Consider the following 24,082-nt stretch of genomic DNA (forward strand, 5'->3'; position numbering starts at 1 on the left):
ATGAGGTATCACTTCACACTGGTCAGAATAGCCATCATCAAAAAGTCTACAAACAATAAATGCTGGAGAGGGTGTGGAGAAAAGGGAACCCTCCTACACTGTTGGTGGGAATGTAAATTGATACAACCACTATGGAGAACAGTATGCAGGTTCCTTTAAAAACTAAAAACAGAACTACCATATGATCCAGCAGTCCCACTCCTGGGCATATATTCAGAGAAAACCATAATTTGAAAAGATACATGCACCCCAATTTTCACTGTAGCACTAGTTACAATAGCCAAGACATGGAAGCAACCTAAATGTCCATCAACAGATGAATGGATAAAGAAGATGTGGTACATATATACAATGAAACATTACTCAGCCATGAAAAATAATGAAACAATGCCATTTGCAGCAACATGGATAGACCTAGAGGTTATCATACTAAGTGAAGTAAGTCAGAAAGAGAAAAACAAATATCATATGATATCACTCATGTGGAATCTAATTTCTTTTAAATGATATAAATAAACTTATTTACAAAACAGAAACAGACTCACAGATTTCGAAAACAAACTTATGGTTACCAAAGGGGAAAGGTGAGGGGTGGGGGGATAAATTAGGAGCTTGGGATTAGCATACATACACACTACTATATGTAAAATAGATAACTAACAAGGACCTACCGTAGAGCAAAGGGAACTCAATATTCTATAATAACCTATATGGGAAAAGAATATGAAAAAAAATATATGTATATGTATAACTGAATCGCTATGCCGTACACTTGAAACTAACACAACATTGTAAATCAGCCATACTCCAATACAATTTTTTTAAATGAATAAAAATTTTTAAAAAAGAAGTGACGCAGGACTTCCCTGGTGGCGCAGTGGTTGAGAGTCCACCTGCTGATGCAGGGGACGCAGGTTCGTGCCCCAGTCCGGGAGGATCCCACATGCCGCGAAGCAGCTGGGCCCGTGAGCCATGGCCGCTGAGCCTGCGCGTCCGGAGCCTGTGCTCCGCAATGGGAGAGGCCACAACAGGGAGAGGCCCGCGTACCGCAAAAAAAAAAAAATGAGGCAGAGAAAAAGGAAACGGTGGCTCCTTTGACAGTTTATATTTTTACTGTGCACCAGTGACTATATTTTCACACTTCCAACCTCTGTGTAAATCACCGTGAAGCCACCGGCTTTGGCCAAAAGCAGCAGAAACAACAGATTGTCAACTTCTGTTTACATGTTGCTATGTAAACATTTTTTCCAGGTGCCAAAGACTCAAGCCGGTGTTTGAGTTTTAGTCCATGAGAAACTCAGAGGCTTAGTATTATTGGGATTTTCTGCTAGGAGAAAATATCTGGGCTGTTTAAAGAACCACACACTGGCATTGAAAGAAGGCTTTTTCAGCGTCATCAAAAGAAGGCAGCCCCGGAGTAAGAGCTGTGGCCCTGATGCTGTGCGCTACTCCACAGGGGCTGCTCTGTTTTTATTTTGTTCCCAGGTCTCTTGAGACTACTGCTAGTGGCCTTTCTTTCCTGTTCATTTTGATTTCTCCAGCTTCTATTCCCAGGGGCTTGGTCTGCTATGACAATAACAATGCCAAGAAAGACAGTTACAGCCAGTGGGGTGATTGCTGCAGAATCCGAAGTCCTAAAACAAGGACATAGGAAGGAAAGCCACAGTATTTGACGTGGCTATGACGGCTCATCCTCAAGAGCAGAACATTCAGTTACCTGTCTGTCCCTCCGCAGCTCTGCCTCTAGACACTTGCCAGGAACCCAGGGCATTTACCACAGTTCCACCCCCCGCCTCACCAAAAATGTTTAGCCCTTCATTGGTGTAGGTTTCTGTGAAAAAGACATGAAATTACAGAATGTGTTTAACAGAAACCCACTTTTCTGAGGATGCTGCTAGGATGCTTTTATCATCTATTGAATGTGCACAAATTGTTCCTCAAAACATCTCCCCTGGAGGTGGACTTAGAGACGTCAGAGACAGGAGGTACCTTAAGAGGTCAGAGTCCCATTTCCCCACCTCACACGTGATCGATTTGAGACCCAGAAGCTTACGTTGCCACACAGTCGGTGACAGAGGCAAAACCTTACCTTAACCGCGGGTTATTTTTTTTATTGTTAATGTACTGGGATTTAAAAGGTAAGTAATAGTAACCAACGTTTGTTGAACGGAACGTATACTATATGCCAAGCCTGTTGTAAATTTTACACCAATTTGCTCATGTCATCCTGACCACCACCTTTAAGGTGGAGGCTGTTATTACTTCCTTTGCATAAATGAAGTTACTTGACCGACAGGCTGTAACTTGCACCACAGTTTTGACATGACACAGCCGGGGTTCCAGCCCAGAGCGCACATTTCTAACCTTCTAAAATGTTTGAGACTTATTTCGTTTTTTCTAAAAAGAGGATTTATTATCAAAAATTCATATTACCCCATGAATCATGAAGATGAACAAGGAAACATTTCACTACAATGTTTCATTGACAAAAACACGTAACTCCAAAACAATATGGTACTAAGGCAGTTCGTTGAGTCTTGATTTAAAAGTAAAAAAAAGTAATGAAATAAATCGTTTGGCCTCATACCATGTTGGCAAAAATAACCAATTCATATTTCCTCCATTTAAGAAGTGCAGGTATTTCTGTAAGTACAGTCTGTGTCACTGTATCTTACACTATGTAAACATGAGGATTGTCTACGCAGTAGCCCCTAGGAAGAATTCAATGCTTTCTACTTCTTTCTGGGCTTGGGGTTCCTGATAGCTCTTCTTCCAGGAGGAGCAGCTCCAAAGCATCATCCACCTGCCCTTTTAGCTTACTGGCGCTCACTGGGCACAGGCAAGAGGAAGTAGCTTGAAGACATGGGATGTGAAAGTAATTAAAACTGGTAATTTCTGGAGACTGTGCCTGCCTTGACAATAGGACATGATGTCTCTCTGATATGGCAGTTTGTTTATAATCTGGCGACAACCAAGGTAACATTTACTAAACTGTAACACATAACAGTAAATGAAATGTATTAATGGAGCTGAACTCTTGAAACCCTTGGGTTTTTAAGTTCAAAAAATTTTCTTTGCTTTCCTTTTCCTGTCAATTTTCAGGTTTTCTTTCCATGATCAGTTAATATTTTTGACTCTTCCAGAAAGCATGCTGTTCTTTGTCTTCACAAATAAAACCATAAATTATCAAAGCAGTCATTGTTATCTCTAGTTAGAAATAATTGGAGAAGGCTGAAAATATTTTCTACATTTTAGCCTTTTATAAATGAAACGAAATGGTCTGCAAGAATATTTTCATTGCAATCATTGTATAATCATTTTCTACGAAATTGCAAAGAACAGTTTTCACAGAGAGTCTCCATTGATGTGGCTTAATTAGTAATCTGAATTCTTAGTTTTTCTTTCATTTGCATCATTGTAGCTGTTTTAATTTCACATACTTTTCGCTTGTTGATGGTAAGTTTTAAAACTGTCATTTCAGATATTTCGTGATATAGGTGCAGAAAGGTCCCCTCCCTACGATTTGAGCTTGACACGTAATTAGTGTGATTTGCATTAGCATAATAATGAAGATGGAACTGAAGGAAATAAAGAAGTTATATTCCAACAATAATGGAATCACTTTCATGGCAACAAGTATCAGAACATGCGTGTACAGATGTCTTGAATTTTTTTTGTAAAAAGAGCAGAACGGTGCTTTTTTTTTTCTTTAAACCGTTGTCAGATTCTGACAGCTGCTATGACTTGTTTTATTCTTTAATTCTTTCCTTTATTAATGGAAGGGCATCTTCCATTCATGGCTCCAGCAGTATCGCCCCCTCTAAATGAGACAGAAATGCGAATCTCCCTGGTGGTCCATCTTTTCACAGCTGCACTGCAATTCCAGTGTGACATCAAATTAGTAATTATAGCTGAGCGGACCGCTTTTTACAAATGACAGTCTTAGCATGCTGCCAGCAAGCAAGCTACCCAGCAGGGAATCCAGGCAAGTAAAAGAAAACATAACTGGACTCACTTGATTTCTGGGGGATTGGCCTGACTCTTTAAAGAGTCCATGTTCTTGAGAGGGAGAGAGAGCGAGTCCTGGGGATTTACACAGATATGCATTTTGTTCATCGTTCTATGCAGTTCTTCTCAAAACTCATGTCTGGTTTTATTAAGTAAAGTAAAGCCTGTATAATGGAGTCATTGGGTCACAATAAGAAGATTCCTTTTAACATCTAACCTTCTCCCTGAAACCCGTTTGAAAGAAAACAGCTGCCCTGCAGTTGGCATTTGTGTAACTATATTGGCAATGATCACTGTTGACACTTTGATAATGGGCTACAAAAAGCTGCTTGGTCGAGTCTTCGGAATTGTGAATTGCCCTGGCAATTAACTGACTGTCACCATCTCTGACATTTTACCTACTACTGACTGAAGGTTCAGGAAAATTAATCATTAATACCCTCACATCAAAAAAAACAAAACAAAAAACAATGCTTTCCTAAACCAGTTTTCAGCATTTCTTTTGTGATCTTTAAATTGTAACGAATTATAATTAATTACCACCTCCATCTGGTTCTTTAGGATGAGTTAAAGGCAAGGTAACAAAAGATGGTAAGCTTGGAGCATAAGGTACAAAACAGCAGTGTGTCCTTCTGGGAACCTTCCTTTGCTATCAGTTAAAAAGCGCTTCCTTTTCTGTTGTCAGTGGATGATCAGTTAATGGGAGATTGTCAAGGTTTTTAGGCCCTCAGCTCCGCTAATGCTTTAACCTTCTGTGAAATTCATTTCTTCTGTGAATGAAGAAAGATTGATTTCATTTCTTCTGTGAATCATTTCCCTCTGCCAGCCAGTGTTAGACACAGCTATCCTGGCGCCCAGAGTGCAGGGGGAAATACGCCATCCGGGCAGAAGCAGGGCCATCTGCCTCCTGGCCCGGAGATGTTTTATAAAAGGGGGTCTGGAGGGGAAAGGCACCAAGCAGAGCCCTAGCAAATCTGAGTCCCAGCCCCTGCTCTGGCACTAATGGAAGTTTGGGGTTTGGGGATAAATCATCTTAGTCTTCATTTATTAAAGGATTTCATTGGTCCTCATGCTTTAGTGTTTGCAAGAATCCCTTTTTTCAAATGAGGCTTTCCCTCCCACAGAGGTGCACTTCAGCAGACTTGACAATCACTTAAATCCTGTCTTCTCGAGGCATGGGTTAAGGTGATTGCTATTACTAATGGAAAAAATGGTCTGAACTCTTACATAAGTTTGCAGATGTCTGAGCAAAGCCTTAAGAACCCTATAATGTAAACCATGGGGGTTATTCTGGGAAGCGGAGTTTTAAAGTGAGTCCTTTGGACTTTGGTAGGAGTGGCATGTGAAGAAGAAAGATAACATGAAGTAACTCCTGTGAGCATCTCCCAGATGACAGCATTAGTCCTCAGGCCAGACTGGTTTATGGCAGTGTGTAAACTCAGTTTCACTGGAATGAACTGAACTCAGATTGTCCCAGTCACACAGAAGCAGTGTTAGATGTGGGAATTTTTTTTTTAAGCTGACAACTTACGCAGTTGGTTTCAAAAAGAGTTGGGGCGGAGACGCAACTTCCAAAATATAATACGTGGCTTGAGTTTAAGCCAACCTGCTGCAGATATATAATAAAACAATAAACTTACGATGTTCACTAGGTCAGTATTAAACCAGAAACTATACGATTTAGCAAACTTCTTGCATTTTCAGATTTTGACATTTCTTAGATTATCACCATCGACATCCGTGCAACAGAATCTTCCAATCAGATGGAAACAAATCTATTTTGTAGGGCTTGCACATGCTTTAACTGTCACATCACAGCTCATGGAGGAAAACCAAACTGTCACCATGTCACTTAGAGTTAAAGGGTCATTCTGAAGAGTCTGACAGTATTAGAAAAGGAGTAAGTTTCACTTCCTAAATATCAGCTTTTAGGGAAAATAAATAACCAACAGCTGGGTTCCACCAGGCATAACAGTTCTAAATTGTAGAATTATGATAGGGCTCATCCGGTTTTGTGCTTCTTAGTTGCAGCGCTATTTCTACAAGTATGTTGAGGTATATTCTCTTTCTACATTTACACAAAGAGATTCAGAATAAAAATTACGAGACTTTCGTATCCAGATGCTGGTCACAAATGTGTACATTCTCATTGTGGAAATAACTAGTTATTAAGACATGTTGGATCACTTCCCAAGCTGTGAACTTGTGTAGACACTCTGCTTACATTGTTAAAGGTTATAGGTACCTTTTGTGAGAAAACACCTGCCATCTTTGCCACTTCTGTCTGAACTTTACCCATATTCACTAATTTGCCTTTTCATGTAACTAATTTGTGGCTTGGATATTTTGAGAAGCAGAACTGATTTTATTATAAAATCTTTAACATCTCTTATTACCCCAAAATTGATACCACATATGTGATGTTATTCAAGCAAATTATCTTTAACCTAGCTCCAATGTAAGGATTACCTAAAAAGTCTCCTGCTTGCAGAAATATTTCTGGAGTATATCTTCAGCCCCAGAGATTCTGATTTTTTTTTAATTTTATTTATTTTTTTATACAGCAGGTTCTTATTAGTTATCCATTTTATACATATTAGTGTATACATGTCAATCCCAATCTCCCAATTCATCACACCACCACCCCACCCACCTGCCGCTTTCCCCCCTTGTTGTGCATACGTTTGTTCTCTACATCTGTATCTCTGATTCTGCCCTGCAAACCGGTTCATTTGTACCATTTTTCTAGGTTCCACATATATGTGTTAATATACGATATTTGTTTTTCTCTTTCCCACTTACTTCACTCTGTATTGACAGTCTCTAGATCCACCCACGTCTCTACAAATGACCCAATTTCATTCCTTTTTATGACTGGGTAGTATTCCATTGTATATATGTACCACATCTTATTTATCCATTCGTCTGTCAAAGGGCATTTAGGTTGCTTCCATGACCTACCTGTTGTAAATAGTGCTGCAATGAACATTGGGGTGCATGTGTCTTTTTGAATTATGGTTTTCTCTGGGTATATGCTCAATAGTGGGATTTCTGGGTCATATGGTAATTCTATTTCTAGTTTTTTAAGAAACCTCCATACTGTTCTCCATAGTAGCTGTATCAATTTACATTCCCACCAACAGTGCAAGAGGGTTCCCTTTTCTCCACACGCTCTCCAGCATTTGTTGTTTGTAGATTTTCTGATGATGCCCATTCTAACTGGTGCGAGGTGATACCTCATTGTAGTTTTGACTTGCATTTCTCTATTAATTAGTGATATTGAGCAGCTTTTCATGTGCCTCTTGGCCGTCTGTGTGTCTTCTTTGGAGAAATGTCTATTTAGGTCTTCTGCCCATTTTTTGATTGGGTTGGTTGGTTCTTTAATATTGAGCTGCATGAGCTGTTTATATATTCTGGAGATTAATCCTTTGTCCGTTGATTCATCTGCAAATATTTTCTCCCATTCTGAGGGTTGTCTTTTTGTCTTGTTTGTAGTTTCCTTTGCTATGCAAAATCCTTTAAGTTTCATTAGGTCCCATTTGTTTATTTTTGTTTTTATTTCCATGACTCTAGGAGGTGGATCAAAAAAGATCTTGCTGTGATTTATGTCAAAGAGTGTTCTTCCTATGTTTTCCTCTAAGAATTTTATAGTATCTGGTCTTACATTTAGGTCTCGAATCCATTTTGAGTTTATTTTTGTGTATGGTGTTAGGGAGTGTTCTAATTTCATTCTTTTACATGTAGCTGTCCAGTTTTCCCAGCACCATTCATTGAAGAGACTGTCTTCTCTCCAGTGTATATCCTTGCCTCCTTTGTCATAGATTAGTTGACCATAGGTGCATGGGTTTCTCTCTGGGCGTTCTATTCTGTTCCATTGATCTCTGTTTCTGTTTTTGTGCCAGTACCATATTGTCTTGATTACTGTAGCTTTATACTATAGTCTGAAGTCAGGGAGTCGGATTCCTCCAGCTCCATTTTTTTCCCTCAAAACTGCTTTGGCTATTCGGGGTCTTTTGTGTCTCCATACAAATTTTAAGATTTTTTGTTCTAGTTCCATAAAAAATGCCACTGGTAATTTGACAGGGATTGCATTTAATCTGTAGATTGCTTTGGGTAGTACAGTCATTTTCATAATACTGATTAATCCAATCCAAGAACATGGTATATCTCTCCATCTGTTGGTATCATCTTTGATTTCTTTCATCAGTGTCTTATAGTTTTCTGCATACAGCTCTTTTGTCTCCCTAGGTAGGTTTATTCCTAGGTATTTTATTCTTTTTGTTGCAATGGTAAATGGGAGTGTTTTCTTAATTTCTCTTTTAGATTTTTCATCATTAGTGTATAGGAATAAGAGATTTCTGTGTATTAATTTTGCATCCTGCAACTTCACCAAATTCATTGATTAGCTCTAGTAGTTTTCTGGTGGCATTTTTAGGATTCTCTATGTGTAGTATCATGTCATCTGCAAACAGTGACAGTTTTACTTCTTCTTTTCCAATTTGTATTCCCTTTATTTCTTTTTCTTCTGTGATTGCATGGCTAGGACTTCCAAAACTATGTTGAATAATAGTGGTGAGAGTGGACATCCTTGTCTTGTTCCTGATCTTAGAGGAAATGCTTTCAGTTTTTTACCATTGAGAATGATGTTTGCTGTGGGTTTGTCGTATATGGCCTTTATTATGTTGAGGTAGGTTCCCTCTATGCCCACTTTCTGGAGAGAGTTTTTATCATACATGGGTGTTGAATTTTGTCAGAAGCTTTTTCTGCATCTACTGAGATGATCATATGGTTTTTATTCTTCAATTTGTCAATATGGTGTATCACATTGATTGATTTACGTATATTGAAGAATGCTTGCATCCCTGGGATAAATCCTCCTTGATCATGGTGTATGATCCTTTTAATGTGTTGTTGGATTCTGTTTGCTAGTATTTTGTTGAGGATTTCTGCATCTATATTCATCAGTGATATTGGTCTGTAATTTTCTTTTTTTTGTAGTATCTTTGTCTGGTTTTGGTATCAGGGTGATAGTGGCCTCGTAGAATGAGTTTGGGAGTGTTCTTTCCTCTGCAATTTTTTGGAAGAGTTTGAGAAGGGTGGGTGTTAGCTCTTCCTAAATGTTTGATAGAATTCACCTGTGAAGCCATCTGGTCCTGGACTTCTGTTTGTTGGGAGATTTTTAATCACAGTTTCAATTTCATTACTTGTGATTGGTCTGTTCATATTTTCTATTTTTTCCTGGTTCAGTCTCGGAAGTTTATACTTTTCTAAGAATTTGTCCATTTCTTCCAGGTTGTCCATTTTATTGGCATAGAGTTGCTTGTAGTAGTCTCTTAGGATGCTTTGTATTTCTGTGGTGTCCGTTGTAACTTCTCCTTTTTCACTACTAATCTTATTGAGTCCTCTCCCTCTTTTTCTTGATGAGTCTGGCTAAAGGTTTATCAATTTTGTTTATCTTCTCAAAGAACCAGCTTTTAGTTTTATTGATCTTTGCTGTCGTTTTCTTTGTGGCTATTTCATTTGTTTCTGGTCTGACCTTGATGATTTCTTTCCTTCTACTAACTTTGGGTTTTGTTTGTTCATCTTTCTCAGTTCCTTTAGGGTTATGGTTAGATTGTTTATTTGAGATTTTTCTTGTTTCTTGAGGTAGGCTTCTATTGCTATAAACTTCCCTCTTAGAACTGCTTTTGCTGCACCCATAGGTTTTGGATTGTCATGTTTTCATTGTCATTTGTCTCTAGGTATTTTTCTGTTTCCTCTTTGATTTCTTCAGTGATCTCTTGGTTATTTAGTAACGTATTGTTTAGCCTCCATGTGTTTGTATTTTTTACATTTTTTCCCCCTGTAATTGATTTCTAATCTCATAGAGTTGTGGTCAGAAAAGATGCTTGATATGATTTCAGTTTTCTTAAGTTTACCAAGGCTTGATTTGTGACCCAAGATGCAGTCAATCCTGGAGAATGTTCCATGTGCACTTGAGAAGAAAGTGCAATCTGCTGTTTTTGGATAGAATGCCCTATAAATATCAATTAAATCTATCTGGTCTATTGTGTCATTTAAAGCTTGTGTTTCCTTATTAATTTTCTGTCTGGATGATCTGTCCATTGGTGTAAGTGAGGTGTTAAAAGTCCCTCACTATTATTGTGTTACTGTCGATTTCCTCTTTTATAGCTGTTAGCAGTTGCCGTATATATTGAGGTGCTCCTATGTTGGGTGCATGTATAATTGTTATGTCTTCTCTCAGACTGATCCCTTGATCATTATGTAGTGTCCTTCCTTGTCTCTTGTAACATTAAAGTCTATTTTATCTGATATGAGTATTGCTACTCCAGCTTTCTTCTGATTTCCATTTGCATGGAATATCTTTTTCCCTCCCCTCACTTTCAGTCTGTATGTGTCCCTAGGTCTTAAGTGGGTCTCTTGTGGACAGCATATATATGGGTCTTGTTTTTGTATCCATTCAGCAAGCCTGTGTCTTTTGGTTGGAGCATTTAATCCATTCACGTTTAAGGTAGTTATTGATATGTATGTTCCTATGCCCATTTTCTTAATTGTTTTGGGTTTGTTTTTGTAGGTCCTTTTCTTCTCTTGTGTTTCCCACTTAGAGAAGTTCCTTTAGCATTTCTTGTAGAGCTGGTTTGGTGGTGCTGAATTCTCTTAGCTTTTGCTTGTCTGTACAGCTTTTGATTTCTCCATCGAATCTGAATGAGATCCTTGCCAGGTAGAGTAATCTTGGTTGTAGTTTCTTCCCATTCATCACTTTAAACATATCATGCCACTCCCTTCTGGCCTGTAGAGTTTCTGCTAGAAATCAGCTATTAACCTTATGGGAGTTCCCTAACCTTATGGGAGTTCCCTTGTATGTTATTTGTCATTTTTCCCTTGCTGCTTTCAATAATTTTCTTTGTCTTTAGTTTTTGTCAGTTTCATTACTATGTGTCTTGGTGTGTTTCTCCTGGGTTTATCCTGCCTGGGACTCTCTGTGCTTCCTGGACTTTGGTGGCTATTTCCTTTCCCATGTTAGGGAAGTTTTCGACTATAATCTCTTCAGATATTTTCTTGGGTCCTTTCTCTCGCTCTTCTCCTTCTGGGACCCCTATAATTTGAATGTTTGTGCATGTGATGTTGTCCCAGAGGTCTCTTAGGCTGTCTTCATTTCTTTTCATTCTTTTTTTTTTATTCTGTTCGCAGTAATGAATTCCACCATTCTGTCTTCCAGGTCACTTATCCGCTCCTCTGCCTCAGTTATTCTGCTATTGATTCCTTCTAGTGTATTTTTCATTTCAGTTATTGTATTGTTCGTCTCTGTTTGTTCTTTAATTCTTCTAGGTGTTTGTTCTTTAATTCTTCTAGGTCTTTGTTAAACATTTCTTGCATCTCCTCAGTCTTTGCCTCCATTCTTTTTCCGAGGTCCTGGATCATCTTCACTGTCATTGTGAATTCTTCTTCTGGAAGGTTGCCTATCTCCACTTAATTTAGTTGTTTTTCTGGGGTTTTATCTTGTTCCTTCATTTGGTACAAAGTCCTCTGCCTTTTCGTTTGTCTTACCTTTCTGTGAATGTGGTTTTCCTTCCACAGCCCGCAAAACTGTAGTTCTTCTTGCTTCTGCTGTCTGCCGTCTGGTGGATGAGGCTGTCTAAGAGGCTTGTGCAAGCTTCCTGTTGGGAGGGATTGGTGGTGGGTACAGCTGGATGTTGCTCTGGCGGGCAGAGCTCAGTAAAACTTTAATCCGCTTGTCTGCTGATGGGTGGGGCTGGGTTCCCTCCCTGTTGGTTGTTTGGCCTGAGGCCACCCAGCACTGGAGCCTGCCCGGCTCTTTGGTGGGGCTAATGGTGGTCTCTGGGAAGGCTCACACCAAGGAGTACTTCCCAGAACTTCTACTGCCAGTGTCCTTGTCCCCATGGTGTGCCACAGCCACCCCCCACCTCTGCAGGAGACCCTCCAACAGCAGGTAGGTCTGGTTTGGCCTCTTTTGGGATCACTGCTCCTTCCCCCTGGGTCCTGATGCGCACCCTACTTTGTGTGTGCCCTCCAAGAGTGGAGTCTCTGTTTCCCCCAGTCCTTTTGAAGTCCTGCAATCAAATCCCACTAGCCTTCAAAGTCTGATTCTCTAGGAATTCCTCCTCCTGTTGCTGGACCCCCAGGTTGGGAAGCCTGACGTGGGGCTCAGAACCTTCACTCCAGTGGGTGGACTTCTGTGGTATAAGTGTTCTCCAGTTTGTGAGTCACCCATTCAGCAGTTACGGGATTTGATTTTATTGTGATTGCACCCCTCCTACAGTCTCATTGTGGCTTCCTCGTTGTCTTTGGATGTGGGGTATCTTTTTTGGTGAGTTCCAGCGTCTTCCTGTCGATGATTGTTCAGCAGTTCCAGACTCTGATTTTTATGAAGTTACTTTGGCAAGCCTGATGAAAAGGGGCTTATACTTTCTTTGCAAGTTTATTTTTATTTAGGTGAGCTTGGACTAACAAGTAAATCAGGAACATAATAAGCAGTCCCTAACTTGAGACAATAGTTAGTACATGTTTTTTATGTTGTGCATTCAGCTCTGAGTGTCATAATATGGCCCATCAAAGGGACACCAGGCAGCAATCTTAGATGTCGAAGGTTACAATTAGACTTTTTAAAAACAGGTTGTCAAATGAGCACATTGAGGAAAAATTCATTTCTTTTTGAAATACAAGTCCTTTAATCACGGAGTGCTATGCTATGCATTATCCTTTGCATTGAAACCTTCTGGGGCCAGAATCCTGTTTGCATTAAACACTCGAGTGTGACAGAAGTACATTCCATCTTTCTGTTAAGGTTTCCATGCTTAAACGTGACTCTGTATTATGTAAATTTTGGCTCTGTGCATTTTAAGTACATGTATTTTTTTCTTTTTCCTGTTAGTGGCAATTTAATAGACTCTTTGTAAAAGTTAATTGTATAATGATGTTAAATCCAGTACATTGTAGTTTGAATTCTGTATTTAAAGTTTTTGGCTGTAAATATAGATTTTAAATATTTGATTTAAACATTTTTGAGTCATCCAAAAGACATTTTAGTGACATTAAAGATCTAATTAAGATTTCCATGTAATTTCTGGCTTTACTAACTCTTAACACATTCAGTATTACTAAACTCCATGCAAATGACAGCAATCACGCACCAGGTCACAGAACCCAATGAAATAATTAGATATTACAAACAGGTTAACTTCTTTTTGAAACAGAAGATTTAAATCCTTTTGATAAGCATTATCTTTTGTTTTCAGAGAATGTGCAAAATTTAGTAATTTTAAAGTTTATAAAAAGTGCTAAATATTTTTATATTAGAAGGGAAGTTCTAATGTCTTGTCTTTTGAAAAAACCTCCTGTCTACCGTTCTAACGGGAGGAAGCAGAGCCCCGTGCTTCCTTTGCCCTCCCGGAATCTAATTTTCTCTCTGGCCACTGCCTTTACGCCTGGGTCTTTGCCGAGCTGGCCACAGAGGCACAGTTCTAAAAACGAAAGCTCTGGACTTTGTAGCTCTTCGTTCTGAACATTTTTCCTTTTTTAATCTCAAACCCCTAGCCAAATCTCTCCTTGGAGATCATTTATATCTTTTATTGAACCCTAGGGAATCCTTATATTCAGAAACATTTATACACTTAGAATACTATCCACACATTGGTTATCTTCAAGCCCTGACGCAGTTGTGTGTATACCTCAACTCTCATGTCCACTTGTGTTTTAGTTGCACATAAAGCATCTTTGACCATGACTGACACTGTTAATAGTGTGTTTCTTACTATTGAAGAATATGGACTTGCCAAGCGACAGCCTATATAATACTGTGCCTTAAAAGAAACTAAAAACTGGAAATTCCCTGGGGGTCCAGTGGTTAGGACTCAGCGCTTATCACTGCATGGGCCCAGGTTCGATTCCTGGTCAAGGAACTAAGATCCCACAAGCCACACAGCGCAGCCAAAAAAAACCCCAAGAAACAAAAGACTTTTCACCCAATAGTGTAGTTACAAAAAGCAGGGGAGGGAATGTTTATAATGAAACAATTTTCTTTTTACAGCTCATAGCAAGTGAAGTGTTCCCAAGGAGCTTGTTACTTTCTAGTTTTGGGGTTGTTTTCTGGCTACTGGGATTCCAACTAGTGAATTTTTGCTTTAGGTCAGCAAAATCACATTCACTAAATTACCCACTATTATCACCTACTTGCTGAGAAAAACTAAACACATGAAAAATTAAGGTAAAACAAAAGTCAGCAAATTTCTCTCTTTGGCCATAGATATCGAAGTATTTTATTCCATAGTAATAAAATATACTTTATTACTCTAAAAATTTAACTTACCCAATTATTATAAAGCAACATTTTATTCTCACTTGGGTTTCAGTGAGGTTTTCTGGCTAGGGAGAGCTTTTGCGGTGACAAGAGGTCTTTCTGACCAAGAGAATTCACAGTCAAGGTTTGGACAGCAGGCAAGGTAGAGGCTTATGCCAACGTAGCCTCTAATGCACCTTGTCTGATACAGTGAAGTGAAATAACCTTGCACTTGTGTGTGCTAGGTGTGTGTGCAATAAGGAAAGTATCTTCAGAACTTAAAGGCCGGATGTAGAAAAGTCACGTGAGGTTTGTGCCTAATAATAAAACCTGAAAACAGGCAATCTTAAACATGGCTTAGGTTACTGCTATCCCAAATTTAAAGAGCCTACTTCTTTTAGAAAATCAGGAAGGCTAGAAGATGATGGGCAAGTCTGTATTCTTTAGTAGTTCAAAACACTATGTAACAGTATTGGTCATGGTCAAAGCTCATGTGTAACTAAGACGCAGACTAATATCTAGTGAGTTCTCATTGCCAAGCACTGTGTGTTCCGTGTCATGTCATCCACACGCTAACCCCACTGGATAGGTGTTATTAATATTCCACTATAAAGATGAGGAAACAGGTTTGGACAGATTGAGCAGCTGGGTCTAAACACCCCAACTATTATAAAAGTGTTAAATATGCTTTAAAAATATGCAACTTTAAAAAAAATCTTGCTCTGAATTTATCAGTGATGAACTTTTCTCTAGATACACATGCCATACTTGAGAATATGACCAGCAAATAACAAGAATAGTTTTATATAACTCTCCACATGGCAAGCAGGGCCCTAAGCTTTTTAGGTGTATGAATGGGTATAATCCTCACAACAGTGTGGTTTGCTAACCCCCATTTAAAGATGAGGAAGCCAAGTCACAGAGAGGTTAAGTAACTTACTCTAAGTCACACAGCTAATAACTGGAGCAGCTGAGATACAACCCTGGCGGCCTGGGTCCAGTCTGTGCTCAGAAGCTCATGCTTCAGTGTCCCAAGTAGAAATCTGGGCCATACTGAATCTACGTGGGGTGTGGCATCACCCAGCATGAAAGTGCCAGGGATATTCACTCTGCCAATTTTATCCACACAACAAAATAAGGATAGCTCGGTTGCAGGGGGACTGACATCGATCTGCTTATGCCTTTAGCTGTGTTTGTACATTGACACATCACATTAGTAGAGATGAATGCCATTTTGAGTCCAACCCACCCTAGTACAGTCACTTCCTGCAAAAGGGAACTAGCCTTAGACTTGGGCTGTGCTGGCCTTGGTCCTGGGTTTGGTTGTACACAGCCTCACTCCCCTGGCCAGGCTGGACAGACTGGGGAGGGCCGTGTAGGAAGAGCAGGCCCATCCCATGCCTCAGCCTCCTTGGTGCTGCCTCCCAGTAAGTACCACGTGAGGTACTGCAATTCCCCATCACATTTGGAGGCTCCCAGTCTACATGAAACTGGCCAGGAAAACTTAATTCAGAGCTAATAAGTGAAGACTCAACCTACGACCACTTCAGAAAGGTGGCTGACCGCTGGCTGGAGGCCAGTGTCCGAGTCCACAGTTCAGAAGTGCTTCTGAGCTGATGTCTTCAGCCCTGGTGTTACCCTCTGCCCTCTGACTGGTATCTGCATTGAGCTAGAAAGGGTATGAAAGGTGCCCATTAAAGGAACCAGACCCAGTGACTTTGAGGCTTTCAAAACTCCCCGCTAAGTGCAAGTAATTCAGTGTCACAAAGCAAAGGGTGGGACCGGTTGCTGCCCACGATTATTTCTGTGCTGCTCTGCAGACATCACCTTTGTGGGCAGTGTCACACCGAGAGTTTATGATGTTCATTAATTCATAGCAAAACGGTTGCCCTCAAAAAAAAAAAAAAAGTGTCTTTGGTATAAGTGCTGCTCAATATCAGAGGGATATATTGACATTTTTAAGAAGCCAGGCAACAAGGTTTTCTTGAGGGTGCGTTACTGTCAGGTGACTTCATCCTCGTCATTCAGTTTTTAGTAGAAAAAGTTCATCTCCGCTTTGTGCAGCATTACTGAATGCTCACGGCAGTGACGACACTAAGTGCCACTCGCCTCACTGTTTCAATGTCACAGGGGTTTGGGTCGAATCCTCAGTCATTCAGCTAAAGGTCGAGTTGTACTAAGAGTCAGGCAGCCCGGCTCCGCATCTCAGCGCGGGAACCGGCTTACCAGCTCCACTTACCAGGCTGTGAGACCTTAGCTGTGTTATCTCACTTAACCCAGTTTCCCTGTTGGTAAAGTATGGATAGTAAGAGTTAAGGTTGTTTCGAAGAGTAAACGAGGTAATGCACTTAAATAAATGGATGCACGTCAAGGGCTTAGCAGGGTCTCCCCCTTCTACACATATGCAAACGGCGTGGAGGGGGTCCAGAAACTGGCCCCTGGCAAGTAAGGGGTGGATGGAGGGTGGGAACCTCAGGATTCATGTCTCCAAAACCCTGTGCTCCTAAAGCCTCTGCCATCCTGCTGACACCGGAGGGTGGGCACTGGTGGACCAGATTCATGTCTCCAAAACCCTGTGCTCCTAAAGCCTCTGCCATCCTGCTGACACTGGAGGGTGGGCACTGGTGGACCAGTGCTGGGTTCTTCTGGCAGCTGCCCTAAGGACCGGCCTGCACCTCTTGAGCCTTTTAATACGCCCTTAAGTCTTTTAACCAATCTGGTTGCCCTTTTTTGAATTTGATCCAATCTAAATTCATCCCTAGTGCCTGCGAAATTCACAAGTAAGCCTAGTAATAAAGTACAGGGTGTCCAGAGTGTTATGAGGTAGGATTATACTCTCCCTGTCACATGAGGTAATGCTGCTGGGGTGACCCTGAAATGGCATTCATCTGCATTAATGAGACTGGTTTCACCAACACGGGTCGCTTACCGCTGTCTGTAGCCTGTCATCCCTGCCTTCAGGTTTCTCGCACACACGCACCCATGCACAAAAATCCCTCTCCCCTGCTCTGCTTGCACATATAAAATAAGTTGCAGAGTTCAGGCAGCTCTTAATCCTCAATGCCCCCAACCACACACCACCGTCCCCTAAACAGACAAATGCCCGAGCTGTCTGCTTGGAGAATCATGACCCTCTCCATCTCCTGTGTTTGTGCATAAATCTGGCTTCAGCGCTTTCTAAAGCACCCCAGTTTTGTACCTTTGACAAAGCTTCTCCGCTGGCCTCTGAGTTTGTTAAACTTCAGATCCTTGCATTTCATTCACTGTGAAACTATGTTTCAGTTCTAGGAAAAGAACTTCAGGTCTGTGTGCTTGACTCAAACATTTAACGTTAACATGCCATCTTCGCATTCAGGGTTTTCTTTCACATTTTACATTTTTAAATGATTAATGATGAACTTACAGAGTTAGTCTACCAGGCCCCTCCCTAGTTTTTGTGTAGAATGGCACTGCATCTCATTTCCCCAGACTCTGACTCGGCATAAAATATTTGAAAGTAGACCCGTCTCTCCCTAAGAACCGTATTCTTTATCTATAGGCCTTACAAACTCATGCTGCCTTGTTTTCTTACTTACTTGCTTTGGTGTGTCTCATACAAGATTACAAACTCCTTTAGAATAGAATTGTTGACCTATTCATTTTTATATTCCTATACGTGACATTCAGTAACCGCTTATTGAATGGAATCTTTGGATTTCTGAGCTTTGCTATACCTGCTTTGTAAGGATAATTTTGGCAATAGTTATATCGAATTCGAAACTCACAAAACTGCACATTTTCTCAAAGTTAAAATGAGTAGCAAAGCTAGTTTAGAATTGCATAATATACATGCATGTGTGTGTGTGTGTGTGTGTACAGATAGATGTGAGTAGTCTACATACATGTGTGTGTACCTTACAGAAAGAAAGGAAGAAGTGAGCAGTTTAGGGATTTGGATGGTGGTTCAGTAGACAGATGTACCCAGTGAGCTTTTAATCAATCTGAATGAGGGGGAGGTAGTGTGGAGACCAGGAAGGACAGTATGTTCTTTCCTTTTTTTTCCCTCCCCATTTAGTTCACACTATGGAAAGGAGGCATTCATTAGTATACTAAGAAAGGCAATGTATTATGTTGGATTCCTTTCAACTGGAAGAAATAAGCAGGAGTGGTTATTTCTTATAAGGTCAGCCCAAAGGTGTGGGGAGGGGTTTTGAACGCTCCCAGAATTCAGGTTGCACGAAGTTGAATAATCCACACTATTCCAAAGCTATGTGCCTCTATTATCTTATACGCTGCAGTACAAGCTAGTTTTCTGGTGTGTTTTCTTTGCTTGTGACCCGTGTTTTGATAACCACGCATTACTTCGTGTTGCTCAGCCTAAGCATACTTCAGTTGCCAGCTCACTACCCTCGTTTACTTTTAAAGGGTAGAACTTCTCGTCTTAATATGCTCTACTCTAGAAGACATTTTCCTTCGATATTGCCCAGATGAAAACAGAATTTCCTTCTTGGAGTGGTGTGCAGGAAGGCTTAGAAGGGCAGATAGCTAGCTAACCTCTGGCTGCATATTCTCCCTGACTCAGAAATTAGATAGGATTATGGATGGTGCTTTTCTGAGCAAGGTAACATGTTATTTGTAACATGAACCCAGCAAAGGCTATCCCAAAAGTGTGTGTGTTGTCAGGGACGGGTGGAGTTGGGTTATACCAGTAAGAAAATTGAGGGTTCCTGACAAAGAATTCCAAGGGTATGAATTCTATAACTAGGAGACTTCTTGTCAATCTTCTTTAAGAAAGTGAATCTAAGAAAGCAGTCAGGTTCGTTCATATGAAAACCATGAAATCTGTTACAAAAGCCTCATAATATGGAGTACACCTGACCCTCCATTCCTAGTGGAAATGCTTCCAGTGGTCATAGCTCACTGGTGCCCCCTTGCGGCACTCAAGCCACCTCACATGTCGTTGCCTTGGGTAAGACCTCTGCGGTGAACAGGGCAGATTCAGCTTCCAAGAGTGGAAACTTAACCTCCAGGATTGGAGAGCATACATGTCTTTTAGATTTTAGTCAAGTTTCTTTCTTATTCTTCTTCTTTTTTTTTTTTTAGGCCAAAGAACTGCCAACTTTAAAGGATAATGATTTCATTAACGAGGGTCAAAAGATTTATATTGATGACAATAACAAAAAGGTATTCCTGGAAAAACTGAAGAAGGATGTTGAGGTAAGAAAAAGAAACTCAGTATAAGGGACGGCCCATTGTATGAATGTCAGCAGTACTGGGTTTTCAGGAGCTCTTAAAACCGTCTATTTAAATCGGCAACCGAGGCAAAAACATATGTTGTACATTATCCAAAGCAGATATAAACAGGTATATCTCATATGTGATCTGGTTTAAAAGAGAAGTGTGCCAATTCAGCAGCTCCCCCCTTTAGAGGACAAACAAAAGAAAGCATGCGGCGTCTTCTGCTGGTCTCCCCTCCCTCCGGTACCCGTCTTCTCTGTTGGGTAGGGGGGTAGACTGACTGCCCATGGCAGCCAGGGCTGGGGCCGAGGGGGCTGAGGGCATTCTGTCAAAGAGCACAGCGTGTCGACAAGTGGATAGTAACTACCTGAATTCGGGGTTTTCTCCATCTGAACCACATCTTGGTGTTGCAAAACCCAGCCTCAGTTGCTTAATGCTTCATATTTGCGCCAGCCTCTGTGGAGTTAGTGACGTTGGGCCCATCAAGACAGCCTTGCCACAGCATGGGAATGGCACAAAGGCAGTTTAGGACACCAGGGTCATGGGGGATGTTGTGAGAAATAAAATACTATGTGGAAATGGGCTTTGAGTCTGTAATGGAGCTCTTTGTAAACTGCTGTTTTACGAATTAAAAATACACCTTTCCCTGTCTTCCATTTATTGTAATGGCATTGCAGTTCTCCCACCGAACTTCCTTATATATAATTCTTCTAGAAATAAATTCAGGAAAAACGTTCTTTTCTTGAAGTTTGTTAGGTTACAAAACAGTGCAAGGAGAGTTCTAATTTAAACAGTTACTAAGCTATGTTTTTCTTAGCTGTTACTTTTTTTTTTTTTTTTTTTTGCGGTACGCGGGACTCTTACTGTTGTGGCCTCTCCCGTTGTGGAGCACAGGCTCCGGACGCTCAGGCTCAGCGGCCATGGCTCACGGGCCCAGCCGCTCCGCGGCATGTGGGATCTTCCCGGACCGGGGCACAGTACTCGTGTCCCCTGTATCGGCAGGCGGACTCCCAACCACTGCGCCATCAGGGAAGCCCTCTTAGCTGTTACTTTTGTTCATGTGTGTGCAGTTTTTGTTTTGGTTTTTTTAACTTTGAAGTACAGTTCTCCACATACCAGTACAGATCTGCTCCTCAGAGAGGCTTTGTGGAAAGATTTTCCTGTGTCATTAAAAACAAAATGACTTGGGAGTTCCCTGGCGGTCCAGTGGTTAGGACTCAGTTCTTTCACTGCCGGGGCCCAGGTTCCATCCCTGGTCAGGGAAATAAGACGCCACCCGCTGGCAAGACCAGCCACATGGCCAAAAAAAAAAAGAACCCAAACAAAATGACTTGGGCCGAAGAACAAATGTCATGGATTAGATTATATCCCCCATGAGGGTAGAAGCAGTATTATAATTTTCTTTTTAATCTTCTAACATCTTTCATTGCAAGACATGCAGACTGACCAAATTAGTTCATGATTATTTTTAGGTTATAAATTATTTTAAGAAATTTTTTTGCACTTTAACCTACATCATGTATATGCTTTGATTAGAACCTAGATATTGGTTATTTATGAAGGATACAAGTGTCTTTTTTAAAAAAGTTTTTCTCCAGTTTCTCATTATTAAGCATTTATTTTTCCTCAGTTGTCAGTGGTTTTTATTAAAATGCATATTAGCTAAGTATTTTCCTTTTACTTTGGGGTCAACTTGATCTGATAACAAAGTGACACAGGTAGACATGCTCTTTGAGAATTTTATTCATTATTCTGAAAGTCTTTGATCCCAAGAATCATATTGTTTTAGCAATTATGGTAAATAGGCCTTAGGGTTATCTGATCTGCTAGAAAGATGGTTTTCATCTTTTCTGTCGGCTGTATATTACTATATTTAGACCCCACAAATAATGTAACTGAAGCCGTTCAAATTTACAGTTGAATTACACAAGGATTCTCTTCGCCCTTTCATTGTCTCTAACAGTGTCTTGATTAGAGGATTTGGATAATTTTAACCCCATCCATGGCTCTCGCACTTAGCTGTTTTGTTGAACTGGAGGCAGGGCATAAGGCGTTCTTTCATTTTAATAAATTCTCAATGGTCCGTAAGTGTCTAGTTTTGAAATTCATGCAGAAGCATTATTAAATTTTTAAGCAGGTAATTATGGTGAAGTAGCTTGACATCTGATCTTGATAATGAGACTAGAATGTAATCTCGTTTCATTTTTCCATCAGGTCCATGCTTTCTAATTTAGCTGGCCGGCCTGTTTAAGTACAGGATTTGGGGGTTGGGGGCTGACTCAATGCTTTAAGTAAAAGATGAGTTTACTACAGCTCAGTAAATATTTTTGTAGGAAAATTAGAACCTAGGGGCTTTTTTCTGCGTTTGAAATTCTGTTCTATTCATATGCCGCTCAAAGTACTTTAGTTCTGATAGCTTTACACATGAGTATATGTGAACCCTTTTCTCCAGAAGAAAGCACTCTACGGAGAGTGAGAAGTCACTTTTGCCGTCTGACCCGCTTCTTGTCCGCTCTGACCAGGGCCCACGCTTATCTCTCATCGGCTCACACTGGGATCCAAATTTCACACAATGCAAAACTGTGCTTTGTGTCCTGTGGCATCCGCCCCATCATAGGCCATCTCATCCCTCACGTCTTGGGTCGGTGGTGGGGAGGGGAGGGGGCACTGCGGGTAGCAGGATGGTTGGCGGCCAACACTTACAGAGCATGTAGAGCATAAGTCCTTCCTGTGCAGTCATTCTCTCCCTTCATTCTTCTAACTCCTTGAGTCTGAGTGCTGTTATCCCAATTTATGGATGAGAAAACTGAGCCCAGAGACACTATGTAATTTGCTCAAAGACACACAGCTACTAAATTCAGACTGGGATTTGAGGCCACTGGCAGCCACACTCCTAAACTGCTGATATAACATGCAGGTTAAAGATGTTTGTGACAGCACAGTTGAGACTGTTTTCAGATAAAGTACTCCAAGAGAGGATTATTATGGCTTTCAACAAGCGATTAAATATATCTAAATAGGGATGGTTGGAATTTTAATCCTGCATCACAGATGTGTTGGGAGGTGGTGATTCAGCAGAACAAGTGTGTTAATAAACTTAGTAAAAAGTAAATTCAAATCTGTTGTAAAGAAGTTTTTCTTTTAATTTTATTGAAGTATAGTTGATTTACAGTGTTGTTTGTGAATTTCTGTACAGCAAAGTGACTCAGTTATACATATTCTTTTTCATATTCTTTTCCATTATGGTTTATCACAGAATACTGAATATATCAGTAGTTCTCTGTGCTGTACAGTAGGACCTTGTTGTTTATCCACTCTATATATAATAGTCTGCCTCTGCTCATCCCAAACTCCCACTCCTTCCCTCCCCCACCACCCCTCTTGGCAACCACAAATCTATTGTCTGTATCTGTGAGTCTGTTTTTGTTTTGTAGGTATATTGATTTGTATCGTATTTTAGATTCCACATGTAAGTGATATCTTACGGTATTTGTCTTTCTCTTTCTGACTTCACTTAGTGTGATCATCCCTAGGTCCATCCATGTTGCTACAAATGGCATTATTTCATTCTTTTTATGGCTGAGTAGTATTCCACTGTATATAAATATATACCATACCTTTATGCGCTCCTCTGTCGATGGACACTTAGGGTGTTTCCATGGCTTGGCTATTGTAAATAGTGCTGTGAACACAGGGGGTGCATTATCTTTTTGAATTATAGTTTTATCTGGGTATATGCCTAGGAGTAGGACTGCTGGATCATATGGCAACTCTACTTTTAGTTTTTTGAGGAACCTCCATACTGTTCTCCATAGTGGCTGCACCAATTTACATTCCCCCCAACAGTGTAGGAGGGTTCCCTTTTCCCCACACCCTCTCCAGCATTTGCTATTTGTAGACTTGTGAATGATGGCCATTCTGACTGGTGTGAGGTGATAACTCATTGTAGTTTTGATTTGTATTTCTCTAATAATTAGAGATGTTGAGCATCTTTTCATGTGATCCCTATCAAATTACCCATGACAGTTCCCACAGAACTAGAACAAAGAATCCTAAAATTTATATCGAACCATAAAAGACCCAGAATTGCCAAAGCAATCCTGAGAAAAAAGAACAAAGCAGGAGGCATAACCCTCCCAGACTTCAGACAATACTACAAAGCTACAGTAATCAAAAGTGTGGTACTGGCACAAAAACAGACATTAATGGAACAGAATAGAGAGCCCAGGAAAGAAAACACACACCTACAATCAATTAATCTTCAACACAGGAGGCAAGAATATAAAATGGGAAAAAGACAGTCTCTTCAGCAAGTGGTGCTGGGAACGTTGCACAGCCCCATGTAAATCAATGAAGTTAAAACACACCCTCACACCATACACAAAAATAAACTCAAAATGGCTTAAAGACTTAAAAGATATGACACCATAAAACTCCTAGACAAGATCACAGGCAAAACATTCTCTGACATAAATCGTACCAATGTTTTCTTAGGTCAGTCTCCCAAGCCAATAGAAATAAAAACAAAAATAAACAAATGGGACCTAATCAAACTTACAA

The 24,082-nt window shown here is 40.4% G+C and overlaps 1 protein-coding gene across 1 annotated transcript in view; it reads left to right on the forward strand.

Annotated features, from left to right (window-relative positions):
- PIP4K2A (phosphatidylinositol-5-phosphate 4-kinase type 2 alpha) overlaps window positions 1–24,082 on the forward strand; it is a 175,273-nt gene that overhangs the window by 141,820 nt on the left and 9,371 nt on the right. Inside the window, exon 7 of the mRNA XM_029236948.1 lies at window positions 19,388–19,501. Within this exon, the coding sequence (XP_029092781.1) occupies window positions 19,388–19,501 (114 nt within the window). The remainder of the gene's footprint in view (window positions 1–19,387; window positions 19,502–24,082) is intronic.

This window comes from Monodon monoceros, unplaced genomic scaffold, assembly GCF_005190385.1.
Source record: "Monodon monoceros isolate NGI ecotype Baffin Bay Population unplaced genomic scaffold, NGI_Narwhal_1 Super_Scaffold_21, whole genome shotgun sequence".
Lineage (NCBI taxonomy): Eukaryota > Metazoa > Chordata > Mammalia > Artiodactyla > Monodontidae > Monodon > Monodon monoceros.